Source organism: Amphiura filiformis, chromosome 2, assembly GCF_039555335.1.
Source record: "Amphiura filiformis chromosome 2, Afil_fr2py, whole genome shotgun sequence".
Classification (NCBI taxonomy): domain Eukaryota; kingdom Metazoa; phylum Echinodermata; class Ophiuroidea; order Amphilepidida; family Amphiuridae; genus Amphiura; species Amphiura filiformis.
In genome coordinates, this window is record NC_092629.1 from 40,882,021 (window position 1) to 40,905,736 (window position 23,716).

The following is a 23,716-nucleotide window of genomic DNA, read 5'->3' on the forward strand; positions in this document are numbered from 1 at the left end:
AATCTTATTGTGACGTGGCGGGATTTTTAAAAGCACCAGCCCTAAACAAAATATGATGCGCGCGCATACTGCCAGGCAAAAACTATAAAATTTGAGTTCAGAAGTCAACCTATCTATATTTTTACTTAATACACTGCTCTGCTTTCGAATGTTTCCTTGTACAGGTTTTCTTGGAGGCTTTTGGTTGATATTGGCCCAATGCGTAGCCTATGTCGCTGACGTTACGGCGGAGAAAACCCGGCTTCTTCGTATCTCTATTGTTCAGGGAGCACCCGTGCTTGGATACGGATTGACTCAGCTTGGTGTGGGTTATATGATTCAGCACTACGGCTTTGGACCTCCACTGTGGATGGCGTGCATTGCGTATTGCGTAACATTACTTTATATTGTCAGCCCGCTGCTCATCGAAACTGTTGATAGAAAGCACAAACGGGACAGACACGACATAGATAAAGAAGCTTCCTCGGTTATGGCAGGAGTAAAAAATCTTATCATGTTATTCAAAAGCAATGTCTATCTTCGGAGATGGAGAATCGGGTTCCTCTACACGATAGAGTTTATGAATGAGTTGTTCAATACGTCATCTGTACGCATAGCCATCATTTATGGTTTAGGACCGCCATTTTGTTTTTCGTCTGTGCTTGTTGCTGGGTATACAACTTTAGTTATCTTTAGTTATCTTCTATGTAAGTCGCAACCGTTATATTATAAATTCATTATGTTAAAGGAAGATTCAATCTCAAAATCAATATACTGTACAGCTTGTGTGCAAGTGAAAAGCGCTCTCTTTGGCAATTACAAAATACCGTTGTGACATGATGCTTACATCAACGTCAAGGACAATGTCTAAGCTCTTAAGTGCCGTTTGTTTTGTTAAATTTGCTTGTTTTAATCTCGAGATATGTTTAGTTAACCTCGAAATGGTAAAATCACAATTGTGCCACTATTATCAGGAAGATGGCTGTACATGCAAATCAATGACAGCTGATGTTGGTGCGTCTTATGCACCCCCTCCCCCGAGGCTCGTGCATTAGACACATCAATATCAGCGCGCATTATATTGTTTTATTTCTAATACGTGTTCATTAACGTAAATGTAAGTGTGCAATATCTGTTTGTCTTTTAACATGTCTTCAGTGACAAACAGAACAGTATATGAAAAAAAAAATCATTGACATGCACATGTATTTTTACAGCAGAATGTAAAATATGTATTTATCTTTTAATCTGTTTAAAGTGAAAAAAAAGAGAATCATTATACCTGTATCATGATAAAACAGTAAAAACAGCAAACAAATTGCTGTATTGTTGGCAATTGATGCATTCGTTTGATTTCACGATTTATCTCTCGATAAACTTGATGTTATTATTGATTTGCGTGTACAGCCCTCATCCCTCGTAAAAGTGGCATAATTGTGATCTTACCCTTTCGTTGTTAACTAAACATATCTCGAGATTATAACAGGCAAATTGAATAGAACAAACGGCATTTGAGAGCTAAGACTACGCCCTTGACGTTGATGCAAGCATCATTTCATAACGGTATTTTCTAATGGCCAAGGAGGTCGCTTTTCACTTGCACAATTTTTTAAAGAATATAATATGAATTTGGAGCACAATCATCATTTGCTATTTTCGTTGTCATATTTATTTTTAGCTGTTTCATTGTTTACAAAGGGTTTCTCTTTGTTTCTTACTGACTTCTGGAACCTGCAAATCAGCATGGTCTTTGCCATTCTTAACGGATATATTCATGCTTATGTCAACACATCACTCGGGTTATTCATCGGTAAGTTTTCAACACATTTTAAACATGTTAAAAGTGTTTTAATTACTTTAGATGCTTAGTAAGGGGAAAGTGAAAATCCGTAGAATTTTGATGATTAGAAGATGTCACCTATCTAGGTATGTTCTACATATGTCTAGGAACAGGAAAATCTTTGTTGCCAATTTTGGAGATGCTGCAGAGGGCAGCCATTTTGGATTTCAAAATGGCCGCCATTATTATTATATTTTGCCCTATATCTCAGATTGTGAGCAACATGCAAGGTTAAAAATGGTGGCAATAACCATGTTTGTGATGCCAAGGATTCCATAAAAGCCATTAACTTAGTTTTAAGTGGTTTAGTTTGGCGGCGGCCATCTTTAATTTTCAAAATGGCCGACATGTTAAACATACTTTCACATATATATATTGGCTTTAGAGCAACATAGAATGCTGAAAATGGTGACAATTACCCATGTTTATGATATTGGAGGCTTCAAAATCACCATCCATAAGCTATAACATTGGTCCTTTTGCATTCAGTGTGAATTGACAGTCCTGGTGAGAGCAATTTCAAATACCAGTTGTTCAATGTCCTACACATCTATAAAAAGCATACGGTCGTAATTTAACTGGTGGCATCTATATTATATGGATTAACATCAAAGTTTTCTTTTAGGCTTTTAAAACATCACCAACACGTGAGGGCGCTGATCTCGACCTGCAACATAAAATATCGCTCCAGAAAATTTCACCTTTTTTACTGCATTTGCATCATTTTGTACGTATAAGGAACTTAATGAACTGTTTGTAAGTACTCCGTGATACGAATAAGGAACTTAAGATTCATATTGCTGTTATAGTTTCACCGTATATATAGTTTTTTGTACTAAGTACCATCGTGTTTCATCGTTATTGACTCGTATTGGTTTTCGTTGCCACCTAGTACATCGAATTCTGCACCTTGATCAACATGATATGATTGTAAACTGTATTCATTTTGCTTAGGTAACTTCTATTAATTGCTGCAATTATTAGTTAGGTGAAAAGGTTCAATTTGGTGACCACTCTCTGGCTAGTAAGGTTTGACGATTGATTCCATGGACCATTTAGAAAAAAATAGCCACCATGTCCCTCGCGAAAATCCCGGCATTTTTCGCTAGAGGCCAAAATCCAAAATGGCCGCCGCCACCATTTTGAAAATTTAAGTTTTGAACCAGAGCACCTATAATCATGCACAAAGACACTTTTTCGGATATGTCGAGTACAAAGATTCCGATTCTGACATTAGTTTGACATTACGGCATCATTTTTACCCAGAAATCCAAGATGGTGGCTGGCACCATCTTGAAAAATTTAGTTTTGAACAAGAGGACCTAAAATCGTGTACAAAGACACTTTTTTGGATAAGTCGACCACAAGGATTTTAAATTTGACATTACTTTGACATTACGAACTTATATTTACCCAGAAATCCAAGATGGTGGCCGCCGGCGCCATCTTGAAAAAAAAAAGTTTTGAACCAGATTACCTAAAATCGTATACAAAGATACTTTTTCCGGTAAGTCGACCCCAAGAAATCCGAATCTGACATTAATTTGACTTAATAACTTAATTTTTGCCCAGAAATCCAAGATGGCCCCTATTTGGTAGAGCGTAAATGTGATTTTTGAATGAGAGCAGAAGCATAAGTGTGTCATTTCCGCCTTATCTGGGGTTCATGTCCCTTATATGGGGTTTAAACTGCCTTAGGCCAATTACAATTGATTCTTAGTTTCCTGTTTCCCGCCCGCGTCCAAAGTAGAGAATTGCAAAATATTTAATTATTTTATTTATATTTTGGATTTTCTCTTTAAAATAACTTTTAATGACTACCATTTGCTACTTTCTGACTTTGATCATATCATCTGTAATGATGAATAAACACAGAACCTAATTGTACCATTACTTATGTATAAAATCACACATAGAAGTAAAATAATTAAATGCATGCTCCTTGTCAAAATGGCTTGATGTAGGTTGCGACCACTTATTTTAAAATAAAGAAAATAAAAGATAATTAATAATTAATAATTAAAAGTCGCCTCATCCCTGGTTTTCAACCATGAAACAGGAAACTAAGAATTAATTGTGAAGGGCCTTATCTTGGGTTTACATCCCTTATCTATGGATAAGGCGCCTTACCTGTGGTTTAGACGGCCTTATCCTGGGTTTACCGTTCCTTACCTGTGGCTAAGATGCCTTAACCTTAGCATATCGCAGTATAAACCCAGATAAGGCATCTAAACCCCAGATAATGCGCCGTAACCCCAGATAAGGTACGTAGACCCCAGATAAAGCAGTCCAAACCCCAAATAAGGCGCTTTAACCCTAAATGAGGAACATAAACCTAAAATAAGGCATCTAAACCCCACATAAGGTGCCTTAACTCTAGATAAGGGTCGTTAACCCCAGATAAGGGTCGTAAACCTCCGATAAGACATCTAAACCCAATATAAGGCGCCTTAACCCCAGATAAGAGACGTAAACTCAGATATGGCAGTCTAAACCCCCGATAAGGCGCCGTAACCCCAGATAATGCGCCGTAGCCCCAGATAAGGGACGTACACCTCAGATAAACCAGTCCCAACCCCAAATAAGGCGCCTTAACCCTAAATAAGGAACATAAACCTAAGATAAGAGAAGCAAACCCTAGACGGCGCCTTATCTGGGGTTTACACTGCCATATCTGAGTTTACGTCTCTTATCTGGGGTTAAGGCGCCTTATCTTGGATTTAGATGCCTTATCTGAGGTTTACGACCCTTATCTGGTGTTAACAACCCTTATCTAGAGTTAAGGCACCTTATGTAGGGTTTAGATGCCTTTTCTGGGGTTTATGTTCCTTATTAAGGGTTAAGGCACCTTATTTGGGGTTTAGACTGCTTTATCTGGGGTCTACGTCGCTTATCTGGGGTTACGGCGCATTATCTGGGGTTTATATGCCTTATCTGGGTTTAGACTGCGATATGCTAAGGTTAAGGCATCTTAGCCACAGGTAAGAACGTAAACCCAGGATAAGGCCGTCTAAACCACAGATAAGGCGCCTTATCCCTAGATAAGGGATGTAAACCCAAGATAAGGCAGTTTAATCCCCAATAAGATACCGCTGATAACTGAGATAGTCAACACGTCTTTGACATCTGGAATGTTTCCTGTATCGCTAAAGCACGCTCGTATCATACCCCTGTTGACGAAATCAAATCTGGACATCAACAACCTCTCTAACTACCGCCCGATTTCAAACCTTGCATTTATGGGAAAGGTAATCGAGCGATGCGCTGTGCAACAATTACAAACATATCTTAGCGACAATCATCTTCACGCTTCAGCACAATCTGCATATAGACCATTTCACAGTGTGGAGACAGCTATTGTCAAAGTGCAAAATGACATCTTAGCTGCACTTGACAAACGCGAGGAAGCTCTGCTAGTATTACTCGACTTCGCTGCTTTTGATCTCATTGACCACAATCAGCTGCTCGGCAGGCTTGCTACCCGCTACAGCGTAAAAGAAAAGGCACTGCTGTGGTTTGCATCATACCTCAGCGACAGAAGCCAGTCCGTCGTCATACAGAATGTGTCATCTGATCCTGTTGTCTTAGAATGCGGCGTTCCACAGGGATCTGTAGCAGGCCCACTGGCTTTCACCATCTTCAGTGCACCACTACAGGATATCATCGAGTCTCATGGCATCAAGGTACTATAATCTACGCTGATAATACACAGTTATATCTGACGTTCCCGCCTAAAGATCGCGTTCAAGCCATCAAGAAAATCGAGGCCTGTACCGCTGATATTCGAGCGTGGTGCCGATTGAATAAGCTTGTCTTGAATGATAGCAAGACGGAGCTCATTCATTGTTCTTTCAAGTTTAACAAATCACCTTGGAAGCCGTCCATCAAGATCGGCGATGCTACGATTCATCAGTCGACCAGCGCAAGAAATCTCGGCGTTATCATGGATCCCAATCTTTGTATGAGTGATCATGTAAATAACGTGTGCAAAGGAGCTTTAGTCGGTATAAGAAAGATCGGACAAATACGCAGCTACCTGACAGAGCATGCCACCGTTAAGTTAGTACATGCCTTCGTGACATCAAGGCTAGATTCCTGTAATTCCCTTTTGTTTGGATTACCAGATCGTGACATACACAAAGTACAGATGGTACAGAACACAGCAGCTCGTCTTGTTCTTCGTGTTTTGTGACGTGATCATATTACACCTTCGCTAAAACAGCTACATTGGTTGCCAATTAAACAGAGAGCTATTTATAAGATCCTGCTTCTTCCATATAAAGCCCTGAATGGTATGGCACCTGAATATATTTCATATCTTGTTGAGTTGTATGTACCAACCAGAGCGTTGAGATCGTTCTCAGAGTTTCGCTTGAGTATACCGTCTTATGCTACGAAATTCTACGGTAAAAGATCACTTGCCTATGCAGCTGCTGCTTTGTGGAATACTCTTCCAATTCACATTCGGCGAGCATCTTCTACCAGTATGTTTAACGCATCTGAAAACGCATCTTTTCATCCAACATTTCAATCAATCAGTTTAGAATTGTGTTTGCTGTTTTTCATCTGCTACGCCATCTTACATCATTATATTTATGAAATATGTTTTATTATGCTATTGCAATTCTGTGAAATTGCATATAGGGTGATGTTCTGGAACCTCTCCGCTAAGTCCTATATTATCATCGCTCATGTGTGTTTCTTTAAGATACCGCTGTGCCGGTCACATTCTGCATGATTGCATTTTGTATTCTTCGCTGTGTAATATATTGTTTCATCTTATTTGACTGTAGGGTGAAGTTCTGGAACCTCTCCCCTCGGTGCTCTTGAGCAATATTGTGTTTTGTTGTTATCCATGAAGATGCCTCAATTTTCTTCAAGATATCGCTGTGCCGGTCACATTGCTGCATGATTGCAATTTATATTTTTCGCTGTGCCATATATTGTTTCATCATTTAATAGTGTGTTTTGTGATATTATGCAATTTCATTAATTTGACTGCAGGGTGATGTTCTGGAACCTCTCCCCTCAGTCTTTTCATGGCTGTTTTTCTTATACATGTTTCATCGAGATGAACATTTTTGCAGTGCAATATATTATGTTAATGTGTGAGTGTTATGCTTTATGCTATAAATATGTGACTGCAGGGTGATGTTCTGGAACCTCTCCCCTCAGTATCTGAGCTCCTTTATCATGTTATACATCTTACATTGCGTATTCGCTGTGCCGGTCACTCTACTAGTTTTGTTTGTTATTTCGCAGGTTGCCATACCATCTTCGCGGTGAAAATATTTGCTCATATTTTTTGTTGTATGAAATATATTGACTGCAGGGTGAAGTTCTGGAACCTCTCCCCTCAGTCCAGGGCTCTCATTATTATTGTTGTTATCTGATCTTCTATCATTTGAAATTGTCACAACAATATCATTGACTTTATCAAAAGGAAGAAAATAGTGTGTAATTTCCGCTTAGAATAATTTTGTGTAATCCTGTGCTGCATTGGTGTGTCGTTTATGTTTTTGCTCACTTTGTGATCCATTAAAGATCACACGCGACACACTGTGCGGCATGGACCTAAATAATTGTTTTTGTATTTTCATTGCTGTATATTTCACATGTCCTTATTTTGTTCGCCACTGATGTGGACTTTCACACATCTTTATAACTGTGCAATATACATTAACTTTTTACCTCAGTCATTTTTATAAAGCTGGTTTGTATTTTAATTATGTATATTAGATGTTGCTGCCAAGTGTTTATGCTCTTATGTTTGTTTTTGTAAAGCGCTATGAAAACCAGTTTTTACTATGTAAATTTTGCATGCAAGTAATTAATTTTAATGATTCAGTTGATTGTGTTGTTTTTTGTTTAGGTTAAATTTATAAATTTCCTCTGTCAAAGCCTACTATGCGTATTCCACGTTTGTTGTTTGTTCTTTTGTGCTTTAAAGCATTCCATTTCTGTGCAATATGCATTGTATGTTTTCCAATTTCTTGCCTCTTGCACTGGTGCCTATTTCACATTTCCAAATTTTGCTGCTTCTGCGTGTGCCTTTTTTGTTTTGCTCCTTGTGTGAAATATGCATCTTGTGTTCTTTTGGCTTTGATTTGCATATTTATTGTTGTATATTTCACATGCTACTGTCCTCCTTTGTTCGCCTCTGACGTAACTGTGCAACATACATCAACTTATTTTCTTTATTAATTTTAAAATGTTACTTCGTATCTTAATGCTGTATATTTAAATATTGTTGTTTTTTTGTTTGTTTTTTGTTTTTGTTTTTTGATTTGTCAGTATATTTAGCTATAATTTATTTACTTAGTGATTAGGCATATCTGTATAGAAACCTATTCATAGGCGATTTACTTCAGAAAATAACTACACTGCACAAAATTAAGTCCATTCTCTATTATACAAATATTAGGCCTACATGCCTATGAGTGATAGTACAAAATATATCATGAGGTCAAATTTTGACTTTTGACCAAATGATATATTTTTACTATTACACGAATATTGGCATGTAATATTTGTTTTATATCATGATATCAAATGGTTTCTTTTCATGCCATGTGATAGTATACAAATATTACATGCCTATGAGTGTGACAGTATACAAATATTGACTGCTATGAGGGGCACAGTTAAAATTATAGGCCCGAGGTGATGTCAAAACCATGACTATGCCCGAAGCGAAGCTGAGGGCATAGTCATGGTTTTGACATCACCGAGGGCCTATAATTTTAAACTGTGTCCCGAATATTAAGCAGTCAATATTTGTTTTATATACCGAATCTTAAGATTCTTGTCATCTGTTTGGTTAAAAGCATTGGTTTTGGGAAGAGAAATTAAAAGTTTCAATGCGAACGGCACAGGTTATAATCTGCGATTTCCGCGTAATTATAGCGCGCGAAAACATTAACGCGTGCGTAATAGCATTTTACGCTAGGAACAAAGCACACGCAGAACTATGCCCGGGGAATAGTTACTTTAGCGGGCATAGTCAAAACTATGCCCGCTCTTTTAACCAATCAGATGACGGGAATCTTTAGATGAGGTATATAATACAAAATATATCATGAGGTCAAATGTTACGCCTCGTGAAATATTTAAATATTGTTGCCATGTGCTTATGCTTTTATGTATGCTTTGTAAAGCGCATTGAGATTTGTTTGTAATGCGCTATATAAGAATAAATTATTATTATTATTATTATTATTATTATTATCCTCTTCATTGTCACAGTCACTTTCTGCTAGGACAGATGATGATTTTTAAATCATCAAAGGAAGCCCCATCATGCATTGCAAAAGTGTTATCACTAGAGTTTCAACTGCCACTTTACTTTTCAAATCCCATTGAACTCTGTGCAAAAGATGTTGTTTTAGAATTATGCGTATGTCATTATTACTTGGTCGATTTCAGAACAAAAGTGATGTGTGTTTAAAGGATAAATCACATCTTCCGTAGATTACATCAAATGTGAAATCGACCAGCATCTTCACAGCGTTTTTTAATGTAAATATAACTGTACAAATTCAAATTTAACCATGCACTTTTATGCAGCATAGCAAAGCAGTGGTGTCATGTTACTCACACTGCTCGCCTGCTGCACAGTAAACCCAGTGGTGTGGTGGGTAGTACTTAAATCCTCCTCTGCTTCTAGGAGGAGCATTGTAACATAGTTTTTTTTCTCTTCACAGCATGTATACAGTTTATTAAACAGTCCATTCATTTTACACTTGCATCGTTCACTGGTATATCTACATTTGACGGCATCTGGAGCTGCAGGTAAATATGTCATCACTGGTGGCTTCCGAAACAGTGTCTGTCACACCAAATTTGGACAATGCTGTAATGATGTCATGATTGGCATCCAAATTATCTTTCAGACCTTTCAGCATGTTTATATTGCCTTTGCCGTCGAATGTTTCAGTAATGTCGGTTCTAGACAATGCATGCAACCCAAGAAGAGCTGCTGCAATTGTCGGCCCAAAGCATTATATATCGGTCCTAGTTTTATGTTTTTATAACTCAATCCCGTACCTTTTACCATACTTGTGTCAGCTGCAAGGTTTGGATTGCACCTTACAGCCAGGACCAAGACGTCTGTGTCTGGAGAGAAGAGCTGCTTCATTTGATGGCCCTAAATCATTGTATATTGGTCCTAGATTTATGTTTCTATGGCTCAATCCCGTACCTTTTACCATACTTGTGTCAGCTGCAAGGTTTGGATAGCAGCTTACAGCCAGGACCAAGACGTTTGTGTCTGGACTGGAGAGAAGAGCTGCTGCATTTGATGACCCTAAAGCATTGTATATTGGTCCTAGATTTATGTTTCTATGACTCATTCTCGTACCTGTTACTACACCTGTGTCAACTGCAAGGTTTGGATAGCACCTTACAGCCAGGACCATGACACCTATGTCTGGAGAGAAGATTTTCAGTGAGATGTCTGCTTTACCCTGTGAACTACTGTGATTAACTATCCTGTGTGAGCCGTCTGCTTTATTTTGCCACTTTACGTAAGTATGTACTTCCCCAAAACGTTGAATAAGGAGACAGGTCAATTCTGAACATGTTTTCAGCCACTCTGGTTTGTCAGTGCCTGTAGATCAGCTATACCAGTTACCATCGACTAGTGTCACATGTTGGCAACTGTGAGGTATAACTGCAGGGCTGCTATTCCTAATTTCATGTAAATTGTTTACAGGAACAGTAGAAAATGTGTCATAACTGGGTCCTTGGGCAAGGAATGAGCAGGCAAAGTATTAGATGAACTATCCATGACATGTCTGAAGATAGTGATTCAAGGAGGTGCATCAAGGTAACTCTTGGAGGAAGTGATGAGAAGTGATCTATCTGGTGCAAAGAGAGCTTTGGGTACAACAGATAACTCATCTCTCCAGCTTTGGATCCACTAAAGGCCATTCAGCTCTATCAATTTACTTCAATGACTTTCACTGCAATAGCACTTGATGACCATGAGTGGAGTTTCACTATCGTCAGGGGTGACCGCAAATTTAACTTGTTGCTTGTTAATATCGTTTCAGACACAAATGTGGCAATCATTTCTTGTCCTTTTTCGTTTCTTCTATGGAAGTCTTACCGAATCTTTTCAGATATGATTGCATTAGTTACTATAATTATTTATATCTTCATCACATAACCAATGGGTCCACAGATGTTTGTGAGTGTTATTGTGACAGTCTGTCGACATGCCTTTGCATCTGTGAGCTCATGATGATGCTTTTTCTCTATAAATTTTAGACTAACCATTTGCCGAGCCTAATTTGCAATATGAGAAAGCTCTGAGGCAACAAGAAAGAACTTTCCTTTCCTTTCCTTTCTGACTACTTTCATAATTCTGCACTGGAAACTCATTTGGCCAATCACAAGCCAATATAATTATAGGTGAAAGTATGTTTAACATGTCAGTCATTTTGAAATCAAGATGGCCACCAAACTAAAGAACTTACAACTAAGTTAATGGTTTTATGGAATCCTTGGAATCACAAACTTGGGTATTGCCACCATTTTTAGCCCTCTATGTTGCTCACAAGCCAATATAACATGTTGGCCATTTTGAAATTTAAGATGGCCACCAAACTAAACTACTTACAACTAAGTTAATGGCTTTTATGGAATCCTTGGTATCACAAACATGGGTATTGCCACCATTTTTCACAAGCTGAGATATTAGTGAATATGGCGGCCATTTTAAAATGGCCGCCCTCTGCAGCATCTCCAAAATTAGACATGTGTAGAATATATACAGGTATGTGGCATCTTCTAATCATCAAAATTCTACTCACTCCTAGTTTGGGACCTTTTGCCACCCCACTAGCTGGTAAAATCCCGTTCAAATATGTTGATAGTCCCAGAATCAAGGCCATTTGAATGAAAATGGTCTGAGTCAAATTCGCACCTGATTGGTTGGTATTTCCGATGATGTCTTTTATTGGTTAGATCAGTATTTTTACCCGCACACATTTTGTTGTTTGAAATACGAGTTCGTGTTTATTCAATAAAATTCTTATTGACCAATTTTGTCAGAAAAATAGTTGATACTGTTGAGATGTGTGCTACAGGAGCCTTGGAACATGGAAGACAGGAAAACAAATGCCTGAATCCAAGACAAATCAGAAATGGCACAATAGAGAGGAAGCTAAAGTACTGTGGCCATATTATCAGTTAACATGGATGAGTAGAGAAGCACATTTTGCAAGGTGCAAAATCATTATGGCGAGTCTGCAATTGGAGATTGGTAAAAGATGTGTTGGGAAAATAACTTTTTGGAAGCGCATTTTTTGAAGCACCTAAATATCGTTGTAGGTAGCACCCGGTGGACCAGTTTTGGAACTAGTCATAACTTGTGGCTTGATTTACCCAATGTTACATGACAATCTCTGTATGACTAATTATGGATAACAAGCCGATCTAGTAACCGCAAATATTTTTCCAGTGTGAATAAAAATCAAATAGGGCCTAGGAACTTCGGACCTATTATTGGCAAAGTATTGCCTTTGAAATTTGGCTTATATCGCACACTTGTCATTTTTTCTCATTACAGCGGCGTTTGTTGGATGTTTACGTGGTATGAGCCAGGCCCTGATCCCTACAATGATAGCTAAGATAGTGAATGACAATGAGCATGGTAAGAATTCAAATCGATAGGATTTTTTGCATACACTGATAGCCAGAATGGAGTCAAGTGACTCTATAAGTGGAGTAAACTAGCACTGACTCTCCAAAGGAGTCACCTGATTATCACAGGAGAGTCAGTTGACTCTACCTGTGGGGTCAATTGACTCTACATTCAGAGTCGTCGACGGAGTCAAGAAATGTATGACTCTTCAAGGGAGTCAGACTCTGTAATTGCTTGGCTCTTGACACCATGGAATGTATATTCTCCCATTCCAAGGGGATGGTGGTCAAGCCAAATTTTCTCTATCGTGTCGTCTGACAATCGCCAATGGCGTGAAACTCAGAGTAAATTCTCCTATTCCGGTAGGTATATACTTTGAATTTTTATCTTGATGTACATCTATGTGTATCATTATTTTGTCTTTTTTCGGACAATCTGAGTGACCCTGTAATGGAGTCAGGGTGACTCTATTAGTGAAGTCTGGGTTATTCTAGGAGCAGAGTCCAGCGCGACTCTATGTCTAAAATGACTCTATATTGGGAGTCAAATGACTCCTGTGTAGAGTAATCAACAGTGACTCTTCAGCGGAGTCAAGAAATGTATGACTCTTCAAGGGAGTCAAATGACTCCCAATATGGAGTCATTTTAGACATAGATTCGCAGAGTGGCTGGACTCTACTTTTAGAGTCACCTAGACTCCAGTTTGGCTTTCAGTGTACCTCACATTCTCAGAATTCATATACAAGCATAAATGCCTTCAATGAGTGTTTTTGACGAAAGCGTTGAAAGACTTCCACGAATACATTATTTGGAGTTTGAATAACTATAATTCACTGAGATATGCAAAAGAAGCCACGCAAACCCGACCAGGTTGTCATTAAGACACTGTCATTGTTGATAAGCCCGCACGGAAAACATTACGTGACACCTGCCTTAAAGAAGGGTTTCATTTTCACTTCACAATTTGAGTTATCCATCATATTTGATATTGGCCACTAAAGTGAACACATAAACATGCTACCATTATAGACAGATACAGTATGTGACCCATATGGGGCAATGAACTACATTATAATCATTGCATTGTGCAGTCAAGTACAGCCTGTCTCAAAACAAATTGTGCAAGTGGAAAGCGCCCTCTTTGGCAATTCGAAAATACTGATGTGACATGATGCTTACATCAACGTCAAGGGAGCAGTCATAGCTTTTAAATTATATTTGTTTTATTCATTTTGGTTTCGGTAATCCAGAGATCTGCTTCAGTAAACACAAATGTATGAAAACCCTTTTGTGCCACTTTTTAGGAAATTGAATAGAATGTTAAATCCAAATACCTGTACAGTACAGTTAATAAATGAACATTCATTTGTAGGATTGGAAATGATTATGTAACACTTGCTCAATAAAATTGTATTGAAGACGAGGGCAGCAAGATGACGGTCACGCAGAAGGAAGGGCTCTGAGTAACCAATGTACACGAACAATAATGTTAAATAATGTTAAAGACCAAACAGTAAAATGGACTAAATGTCGGATTCAGCTGCTGCGCACTCGGAAATGTGATAAAATATTTGGATTTTAAATCTTTAGTGTAAAATGTCAAACGTATAATTATGATGTGCAATATTTTGTTGACATGATTTTAATTTTACAACAGAGTGTGCAATATTTGTCTGTCTTTTAACATGTCTTGAGTGACAAAGAGAACAGTATTTACCATGATAAAATCACTGACATTGTACACGTATTTAATTTTGCAGCAGAATGTGAAATATGTATTTATATTTTAATCTGTTATAAGTGGAAAAAGAGAATCATTATAGCTGTATCATGATAAAACAGTAAGAACAATTTTGTATTTTTGTGTTATCGATGCATTCTTTTGATTTCACGAAGGAACTCTTGATAAACTTGATGCTATACAGCACTCTTCCCTAGTAAAAGTGGCACAATTGTGATTTTACCCTTTCGCTGTTAACTAAACATATCTCGAGATTAAAAGCAAGCAAATTGAACAGAACAAACGGCATTCGAGAGCTAAGACTGTGTCCTTGACGTTGATATAAGCATTATGTCACCACATTATTATCTAATTGCAAAAGAGGGCGCTTTTTACTTGCAAAATTTTTTTGGGTTGTCAAATGTAGACAGTTTTAATACATGGTATTTTTAAATTAAAATTTAAATAGCTTCTTATACATCAATTTGACTGAAAAAAAACCTGAGGCACTTGTAAGCTTATTGTTGGTCCTGGGCAATTTGTCGATTCTTCATCGCGCGTCATTTAATCTAACTGTAAGTAGGTATGTCACAGTGGCTGCACAATAATTCTGCTACACTGTGCATGCAAGCATAACTGTGAATTGAAAAGCGCGCGCTTCAAAGTTGGCCAATTTTAGAAAACATCCATGTCGATAAATTAATTTCTTCGTATGCTTCATTTATCCAAATTGTTTGAATTTTTAATATATGGTGTGTGAAGCCTTCCCCAAAATTAAAAATTGTTTTGTTTAAGAGCTACTGCCTGTTTTTATGGATTTTTGAAGATCGCTCATAAATCAGTAAATATAGGCCTATTGAAATAAAGGGACCTACCACCATTTAGCTGAAATACTAATCTTTCTTAGCATGTAAATTATTTCCGTCGACAACGAATGAAACACTTCGAGAAAACTAGTTGAAACAAAACAATATATTAAAGATATTTTTAGGGAGTAATTTTCCAAACCTCAATAGCTCTAAGCCATTGTGTGTGTCCAAGGCCATACTATTTTTGTATACGCGGTACAGTGGGAATGGCTTTTCCGTTTACCATTTGTCATCCCATGTTAATCCAGATAACAAAATGATCATTTAAAGTCTCATTGCAAATGAATTATGATTTTTACTTTTCGGATTTGGCTTTGAGCAATGGTGACACATACCATGTTTCCAGAAAAAAATGAAAATTCTATTCCAGCCATCGTCAAAATGTCAAACTTTGTATGTTTTGTATTATATTTAAGTAAATAACTACAGTTTCTTTATTCAACATCATAACAGGTTCATACTTGACATAGTTATGGTGAATGAATAGACTTTCATTAAATATTGAAAAAACCCAAAATTACTCATGCCTAATTTACATAAAAATATCATGAATACATAATTACCTGTAATTAGCTAATTTGCATAATTAATTATTTTTTGTGTATTTTTTGTTATCAATTGAAATAACTTTGTTTTCATATGTGTGCAAAAAAACCGCACCCTGATATCAAGTACGGTTTTCTATTGGCATCAATTTTGTATATTAATTAGCTGAACTTAGTCATTTTTTCACCTTTAATTTGTCTGCAGATTGGCTGAATTTGCTAAAATAGTATATTTGGTTAATTTATTATAATTATTCAATGATAGATTTTTTAATTTTGTTTTCTTTAACGAAGTTAGGAAAGATAGTCATTTAACCTGTGTTACTTAAATTAACGCTGCTTTTTCAAGCAAGCGTCCAAATAAACCTTCAAAATCTCGAAATGTGCCAATTTTGTCATTATAGCCATTGTGGCAGGTGTTAATTCAATTTAAGAGCATCTTAAAATTGACACTACATCACAATGCATTGACCGATTTCAATTCCGTTTTTGATTTTTTATGCTTTAATAAAGCTCATTCATGTAGAAACATTAAATAACGTTTTTCTGCTGCGCTTATTTTTGAGGTGATATACCTACTGTAAGACGGTTGCGACGGCTGTGACCGGCCAGATAATATACACTTATTTTGCGAGGCATCATTATATCGCAGGACATCTCGTATGTTTGTTTTTTTGCACTTTAGGATATATCACAGATGCTTTTTGTTGTATTTACATAACATACATTTTTATTCTGGAAGGTTGTGTTAAGAAAGAATAAGCCCAATCGGCATTGGAAGTTTGCAATGCATTGTAGGACAGTTTTTACAGTTTTAGGACACTTAAGTTGTCCTTTGACCTTTCAGAAAATTCAGAAATATTGGGTTTTGTACGTACAAAATATAATCTAAAATGTTTTACAATATTTAAAACAAAATATAAAAAATATTAGTGTTTTAAAAATTAATTATTTGGTATTTTTAATGATCAAAATTGTGACAATAATAATAAAATTAATAATAATTACGTAAATTTTCCCGACATGTCAGAGGTCAAAGTGTCCCAAAACTTGACTCCATTCTGGGCTTATTACAAATAAAGCTTTTCTTTCTACTACAGAAAGAGAGTTATAAAAGTGTATATAAAGGGTACAAAACATTTTCATAAAACATTCTGCAATTTTTTAAATAATGTTATTCAAGTGTTGACAAAACATTTTGCAAAAATGTGTACCAAAATACTTAAAGGAGTATTTCGTGATCCTAGCATCCTCTTTTTATGACATTTTTCAGTAGATATCCACGAAAAAGCTTATTCCCAACATTTCAGTTGATTCCGATTTTGCGTTTGCCAGTTATGCATGATTATTTGTATTACACTGCTCCATAGACAATGTGTTGTAATTTCGTTCTGGTATACCAGAACGAAATTAAAATTTCACGATATCTTTGCTAAATGAATTAATCTGCAAGAAATATTTTGTAAATAAACATTATGTAGCCAGAGGTTTCCAGTGATATAAAAATCTCAACTTTTTTTGAGAAAAGTGGGTGGATGATGCTGTGGATCACGAAATGCCCTTTTAACAATAAAATTTTGACACCATTTTTAAAAATTAATGCTAAAGCACGGTGATGGTGCTCTTTTGCTTAGTTTGGCAGAGAATCCTAGCCTTCATTTATATCGACATATCGGGTAAACTAGTGTCCCGGATAGCCGATAACTCCCAATATATCGTCCAGACCAGCCTACAGCTGGAACTACAGTGGAAATGGAGAAACGAAAGATTGGCTCGCAGATATGGAAATGGGATACCGGAAGAATATCATCTGCTGCTTTGCACTGATATTTGGGACATGGATCGATTGGCGCGAGGCTCATATTGGTGCGTATGCACCATCTTGTTTTATATGTTTTTTTTTGTGTTTTTTTTTTTCAGGTGTGGTTTTTGCATTTGAGGCGAGTGTTACTAATCTAGGTCAGATGCTATCGCCCGTGTTACTGAATAACATATACAGGAGTACAGTGCAAACACAACCTAACTTTGTATTCATAATGCTAGGTACACTTAGCTTTCTTCCAATGATAGGCACAGCGTAAGTTGAAATTTTATAAACAGTTCAGGGTGTAATATACCTATAGATGGTTTAAGTTAGGGGTTAGGGTTCCTTGGAGTTAGTATGCTTAGGCTTATGCTTAACTGATGATTGACAGAATGACGTCATAGGATTTTAGGTTCTAGTACGGGAGCAAAAAGAGTATTCCAGCAGAGTTGTAGAAACAATATACATAAGAACTCAGAAACCGAGACTGAATCGTGATAAAGGACTCAAAATAGACCCTATCTGGGACAACCTGCTGATGCAACTGGGGGGGTGGCACTACATCGTAACATCCTATGACGTCATTCTGTCAATCATGTGACGTCATCAGTGGAGGATATCCCGATTGTAGACAAGATATCATCACAGTATTACAATCTGCTGAGGTGTTATGTGAAACTTTACTCTACACATCATATACTTTGAAAACTTGCTTGATTTATTGTTGTTAATGATATACAGGATGTCCCAGAAGAAATTACCGTGCGAATAAATGTTGACATAAGTCGAAAAATATACATCAGAATCCAATATTATTATAGGTAAATTTTACTGGCATCGGTTGACTGATTACGCAGAAATGAGCAATTACATAACGCATGCGTCAATTCACTTCATTCCAAGTTTAAAAGAAAGATCATTTAACACAATGCGTACTAGTGGTTATCATAACTGTTCATTGGCTTCACATTTTGTTCTGTGAAATTATTTTCGTTCATTTTAAACAATCTGTTTCTTGCAAAACATTTGATTAGGTTTTGTTCAAATTTGAATACCTGCACGATATTCAAAATGAAAGCTTGCAAGTAAGATGATGCTCGGTATCTTTTTTGTTAATGTTGATATAAATGTTGCGTAAAGAATTATTGCATAAATAATTCTAGCTGGCTTAAAAAATTTCTCACACACATTAATTTTTTTGGGAATATTTTCAAGAATTTGTAATGCAAAGTTTAAATCTTTTAAAACTTCAATATTAATGTTGCATGGTTTTCAAAAATCACACGTAAAGCTGGAAGCACTTGATCATTTCAAATGTTCTTTGGAAAGTTAAAATATAGCATATTTGCACAATCTAAAGAATTAAAATTGGAAAGCTTCGAATTGCAGAAATCAAAGTTTTCTCGGACAAACTGTTATTCATCTTCAGTGAAATCATGAATAACATAACACCGTTTAATGAGATACACAAACTTTAGGAAGCGGTGAGCGAGTATGTAAAATGCGCCTGTTGACCAAACTTGGAATGAACTGCATTGATGCGCGCATTGTGTAATCGTTAATTTCTTAGCAACCAGTCAACCGAAACAAATATATACAATTTTTGTATGTGATGTACAATAAAATAGGCTATGCGCTGCATTTTAAATATTTTGATTTTGATGTCTATTTCTCAACTTACGTTCAATTTTATTCACTCGGTAATTTTTTTCTGGGACACACTGTATGTACGTTTTAGAAAAGTGTTGTTGTTTCGGCCCTCTTTGCAATATAACTCAAGAACCATAGGACCAAAAAAAGTATATCTGTGATATTTTAATTCTTCAAAACACTCGCTATGAAATAATCAATGCAATTTGTGTCAAACCTCAATACATTTCGCAAGATGCTGCGAACCACCAAATCGCAACAGTTTAAAATAGTTGCTAACCTAAAATTCGTGTTTTTTATCATAGTATTCTTCAAGTGATAACCAGATATGCCAAGCGGATGGGACAACAGGATAAAGAGGCTGCAGAAGGAATGGTTGCCATGGTAGATATGGGTACATCGATGGAACAAGAAGAAATCTAACAGCAGTATTTAGTGTCTTGGTCTGTGGATCGTTCCGTACCTATCGCGGGAACCAGTCATAGACAATTATTTGCCTCTCGGTATGAGGAACAAACCACTTAAGCTTAACGTATAAAAAGGCTATAAAATACGTGTTAATTTATTGTCTAAAACCAACTTTTCTCAGAAATTAAATTATCACGTTGGTACATCTATCTCGGACTAACGCTTACTGTTCATAAGGGGTTTAAAGGAACCACATAAAAACGTATAAAATACCTATGAACTATAGTTGTCTAAAACCACGAGTGCCAGCAAAATGTTGTGCATGTATATACATAATTTGCATTCATACACTAAGTAGCTCAGCAACTTGTAACCTATAGTCTATTGGATGCACGGGTTCGAATCCTTTTGTTGGCTTTGTTATGATTATCATTTTCCCTCTCCTGTTCCGTCGTATTATTTCATAAGTTACTGCACGCTATTTCTTCATCATCAAATAACGTTTAACAGTCACCTACCTGGACAACCGATTCTTTAGAAATGCTTAGTCGCGCTAAAAGTCGATCGATACATGTTAAAATCAGCACAGAGATACACCTTTTTGCTATGAAATTAATTTTCTCGGATAAATATAAAGCAATATTTTTTTTTTTTCTTCAGTAATGTCAGTTAAAAACTTGGTGCTTGGATATACATTTTTTTAAAAATCCTGGTGTTAAAATTAAGCATCAAATTGTGTCTTTTAGTGTGATATTTTTGATTTTTATAGGCCTTGAGTTCGCCTGCGAGCTTTTTACGGAATTGATTTTTAGCGTCTCAAACTAATATAGTTTGCTAAAGAAAGATATTTCCCACCTCTGTAAAGCACATCGTGTGGGTCTATATATTATAGTTTTGTCAGAATTTCCGTTTTTATTTTACCCTTTTTCCCTTCTTGCTCTGAAAATGTCAAACTCGGTGCTTTTATCTCGTGCGCAACCAGCAGAAATAGTCGATATTTTCATTGTTGTCATCCAGGGCAATTTTCCATTGAAAAGCAAAGATCATGAGGATTGCCCGACTAGCGATTTGGTAGCCCAAATCCCCAATTGGTAAATGAGGTGAATTTTAAACATTTGCTCCCGTGATAGCCTGCAATTTCAATTTATATGCATTCCATGATTATGAAAACCATTTTGTCTGTCTGTGTGTTTGTTTACCTAGGTTAGTCCGTATTAAGAGACGCACGCTTGAGGTTCATGAAAATCCACGGTCCAAACCTAGAAAAATTAACGTGTTATTATAGGGGATTTTAATCTTCTGTCCCTCCTATCTCCATGTGAATTTTGTATGACCTACCCCCCCTCCCCCCCATCGCGGGTTGCCATTTTCATTACACCCTTCAGACTTGTGTTCGGGTTTCTGTAGAGATTCATCAGTGTTCGGGTTTGTTTTTAATTTGACATGTAGGCTTATATATGGTCGAATCCAACCAAAAGTGTCCACGGGCCAAAAATAAAAATCCGAAATAAAAATGTCTCCACAATTTTTCCTTTTGCCCATTGATTGATGACATATTGGCCTTATAGGAACCAAAAGTGCCATTACTAATCTTGAAAAATAAATCCAGGACGTGTGATAGTAAATGTGATATCAAAACCCAATGTTACCTACGAATACCACTAGGATGCTTTCACTATCGCAATACTAATCAACCTAAAACAAATGGAATATTCCCATTTACGCTTTTTTCGTGTACAGTAGACCACAGGGTGTCAGGAAAATGCTAGCTCAACCAGAAAATATTTGTTTTTATTTTTATAACGCGATCAATATGATCTTTGTCAATTTATGCTAGTTATTTTTGAAAATGAAGTTTAGGTCAGTTTCTGTATTTTATTTATCAAATGAGTATGAATCAATTTACACATTGTATAAGAACGAGTAGGATATATGTTTTCAAGAATATTAGGAATTATACGCATACACCTAACGCTTTATACAATGAAAAGGTGAAGAAACCCGGGTATTCGTAGGTAACATGAGCGATTTAACAATATCTATATTGAGTTTAGAGGTTTAAATTTTGTTATTATGGTAATGAATTAATAAAATGGTAGTTTTTAGATCTCTTTCAGATGGTACGTCCAAATGAATAAATGCTATTACCTTAGATCAAAAATTGTTGATGCTTTTAGCAAGATTTTGACCACTTCATTTTGATATACAAGTAGTTAATCAGCAATTTTACATAATAAATAATTGTTGAATGAATCCGTATATGGGTAATAATAGTGTCCTGGGGTACCGCTTAAAGTTTTGACAATTAATTTCCATTGGTAGGGACACTTCATTACACATGTCATGTATTATGTTGTATTCGTAAGTAACATTTCAGTATTTGTAGGTAAGAATTAGACTTTCGGTGGATATCGCAATCAAAACTTCATTTTATAAAGCACTTTGAATGTATTATTTTCTTTATGTGCGTTTATTGATACTTAAGACCCTATCATGTATTAATAATGTCGGTTCACAGCGGTTGAAAGAGGATTGAAGTAAGAAACAAAGGCACTAAAGTGACTTTAGTTTGATTAATTGCACACAAATCGCTTAAAACCGTTATTGCAGACTTGTGAAGTCCATCTTGGAGTCAGTTACGTCTTGTGGCCTTTCGTTTGAGGGCAACTACAATTAGCTTTATACCAGGGTCCATCACTGTGTTGTCTAGATCATGAGACAATGAGAACAGTCGTTTTTTCCATGGTATTCGTAGGTAACCTTAGCGAAAACGTCAAAAGTTACCTTCGAATAAATGAATTTGGACACAAATTACTCAGAAACCAGAAAGTCGGTAAACATTTAAAATGAAGCACACATGACAGTTGACTAATCCAAGTATTTACCTCCTTCTAATCTTCTTTGAATCTGATTTTTCTTTCAAATGAGCAGACCGTCGTCTATTTCAGTACATATTTTTCAACAATTAAGCCGTATTCAGTTTTGCATGGTCGGTATGTATGTGAATTCGCAACTTTCATTGACATATGATTTGATAGCAAACATACAGGCCTTCGTTATGTACCAATATGGGCATTGGCATGAATGGCGGTGTTTCACAATACTGTCATGATGTCAAATTGTATTCGTAGGTAACATTCGGTTACCGAAATTTACCTACGAATACTTGCTTTTATTGTTGACATCTCAGAAATATTTAAACGCAGGCTATTGAAACTTGGTAGAAATAAAGAGTGTATTACCCTGCACCTATTGCTTAACTATTGTTTACTATTCTCTCACTTTGTGGAAATGACACAGCTTTTAACATGTATTCGGAGGTAATGCATATTTTTTACCAAACCTACCTTTGTGCCATTTAGAATTTCTGGCAGCTAAATACAATAATAAAGATGTCCGAATGCAATGCATTTCAGTATTGGACATATCAAAGCTTGTATCAATTGCGCATTTATTAGTGATTTCCATTTTTAAAGATATATCTAGTGCTATGAAAAATTGTATTCGTAGGTAATGTAAAAAATACCACTCAAAAAATTATCACAAAACATACATAATTATGTACAAATATGTGAAAAATTGAACAGGCAATCTTTGAATACACACCTTTCAGGAAATCAATTTAGATTCAATCCAATGACTTCTTTTCATAACTGATTTAGATGTTTTTAAAAATACCTTAAGAAATATTTTGAAAAAATGGGTAAAAATAGCATGTTTTGGGGTCTCTGTGTCTAAATTTTTTCATAGAAGGGGTCTTATTATATATGGCGCGAAGCGTATGATCAAGGCGAATAAACACAATATAAAAACGAATGCCAATTGATTAATACTTTTAAGTTATGGCCCTGAACATGCCGTGTACACTTTTCGTTGGATTCGACCATATAGGCCTAACCATATTTGTCATAATTAAGCCCTATACCTAAAATGTAGCTATGCTATATAGTATTATGTAATATCATGTACATGTATGCCTATAGGGTGGGGTGGGTGCAGAGGTGTGTAAGGTGGGTAGTGGGGGTGTATGTAGGGAAACTTTGGTGTGGTAATCAACACACTTTAACCATGACTTTCAATGCAAGGCTTATTGTTGCCACAAATGTTTTTTCTTCCTTACGGTTATTTAATAAGTTTTTTTAAACTTCCATGTTTAACCTGGTATTGTTTTGGCTGCTTCATTAGGGCCTATGACTTTCGGTGGGTTTCAAAAAGCAGTTTCAAACAAACACAAACAAAAGGCACCACACCCA

At 36.4% G+C, this 23,716-nt stretch overlaps 1 protein-coding gene across 1 annotated transcript in view; it reads left to right on the plus strand.

Annotated features, from left to right (window-relative positions):
- LOC140140760 (lysosomal proton-coupled steroid conjugate and bile acid symporter SLC46A3-like) overlaps positions 1-19,478 on the plus strand; it is a 32,049-nt gene extending 12,571 nt beyond the window's left edge. The window contains exons 3-7 of the mRNA XM_072162505.1: positions 165-686; positions 1,658-1,789; positions 12,393-12,476; positions 17,522-17,678; positions 19,361-19,478. Of these exons, the coding sequence (XP_072018606.1) occupies positions 165-686; positions 1,658-1,789; positions 12,393-12,476; positions 17,522-17,678; positions 19,361-19,478 (1,013 nt within the window). The remainder of the gene's footprint in view (positions 1-164; positions 687-1,657; positions 1,790-12,392; positions 12,477-17,521; positions 17,679-19,360) is intronic.
- Positions 19,479-23,716: the final 4,238 nt, after the last annotated feature.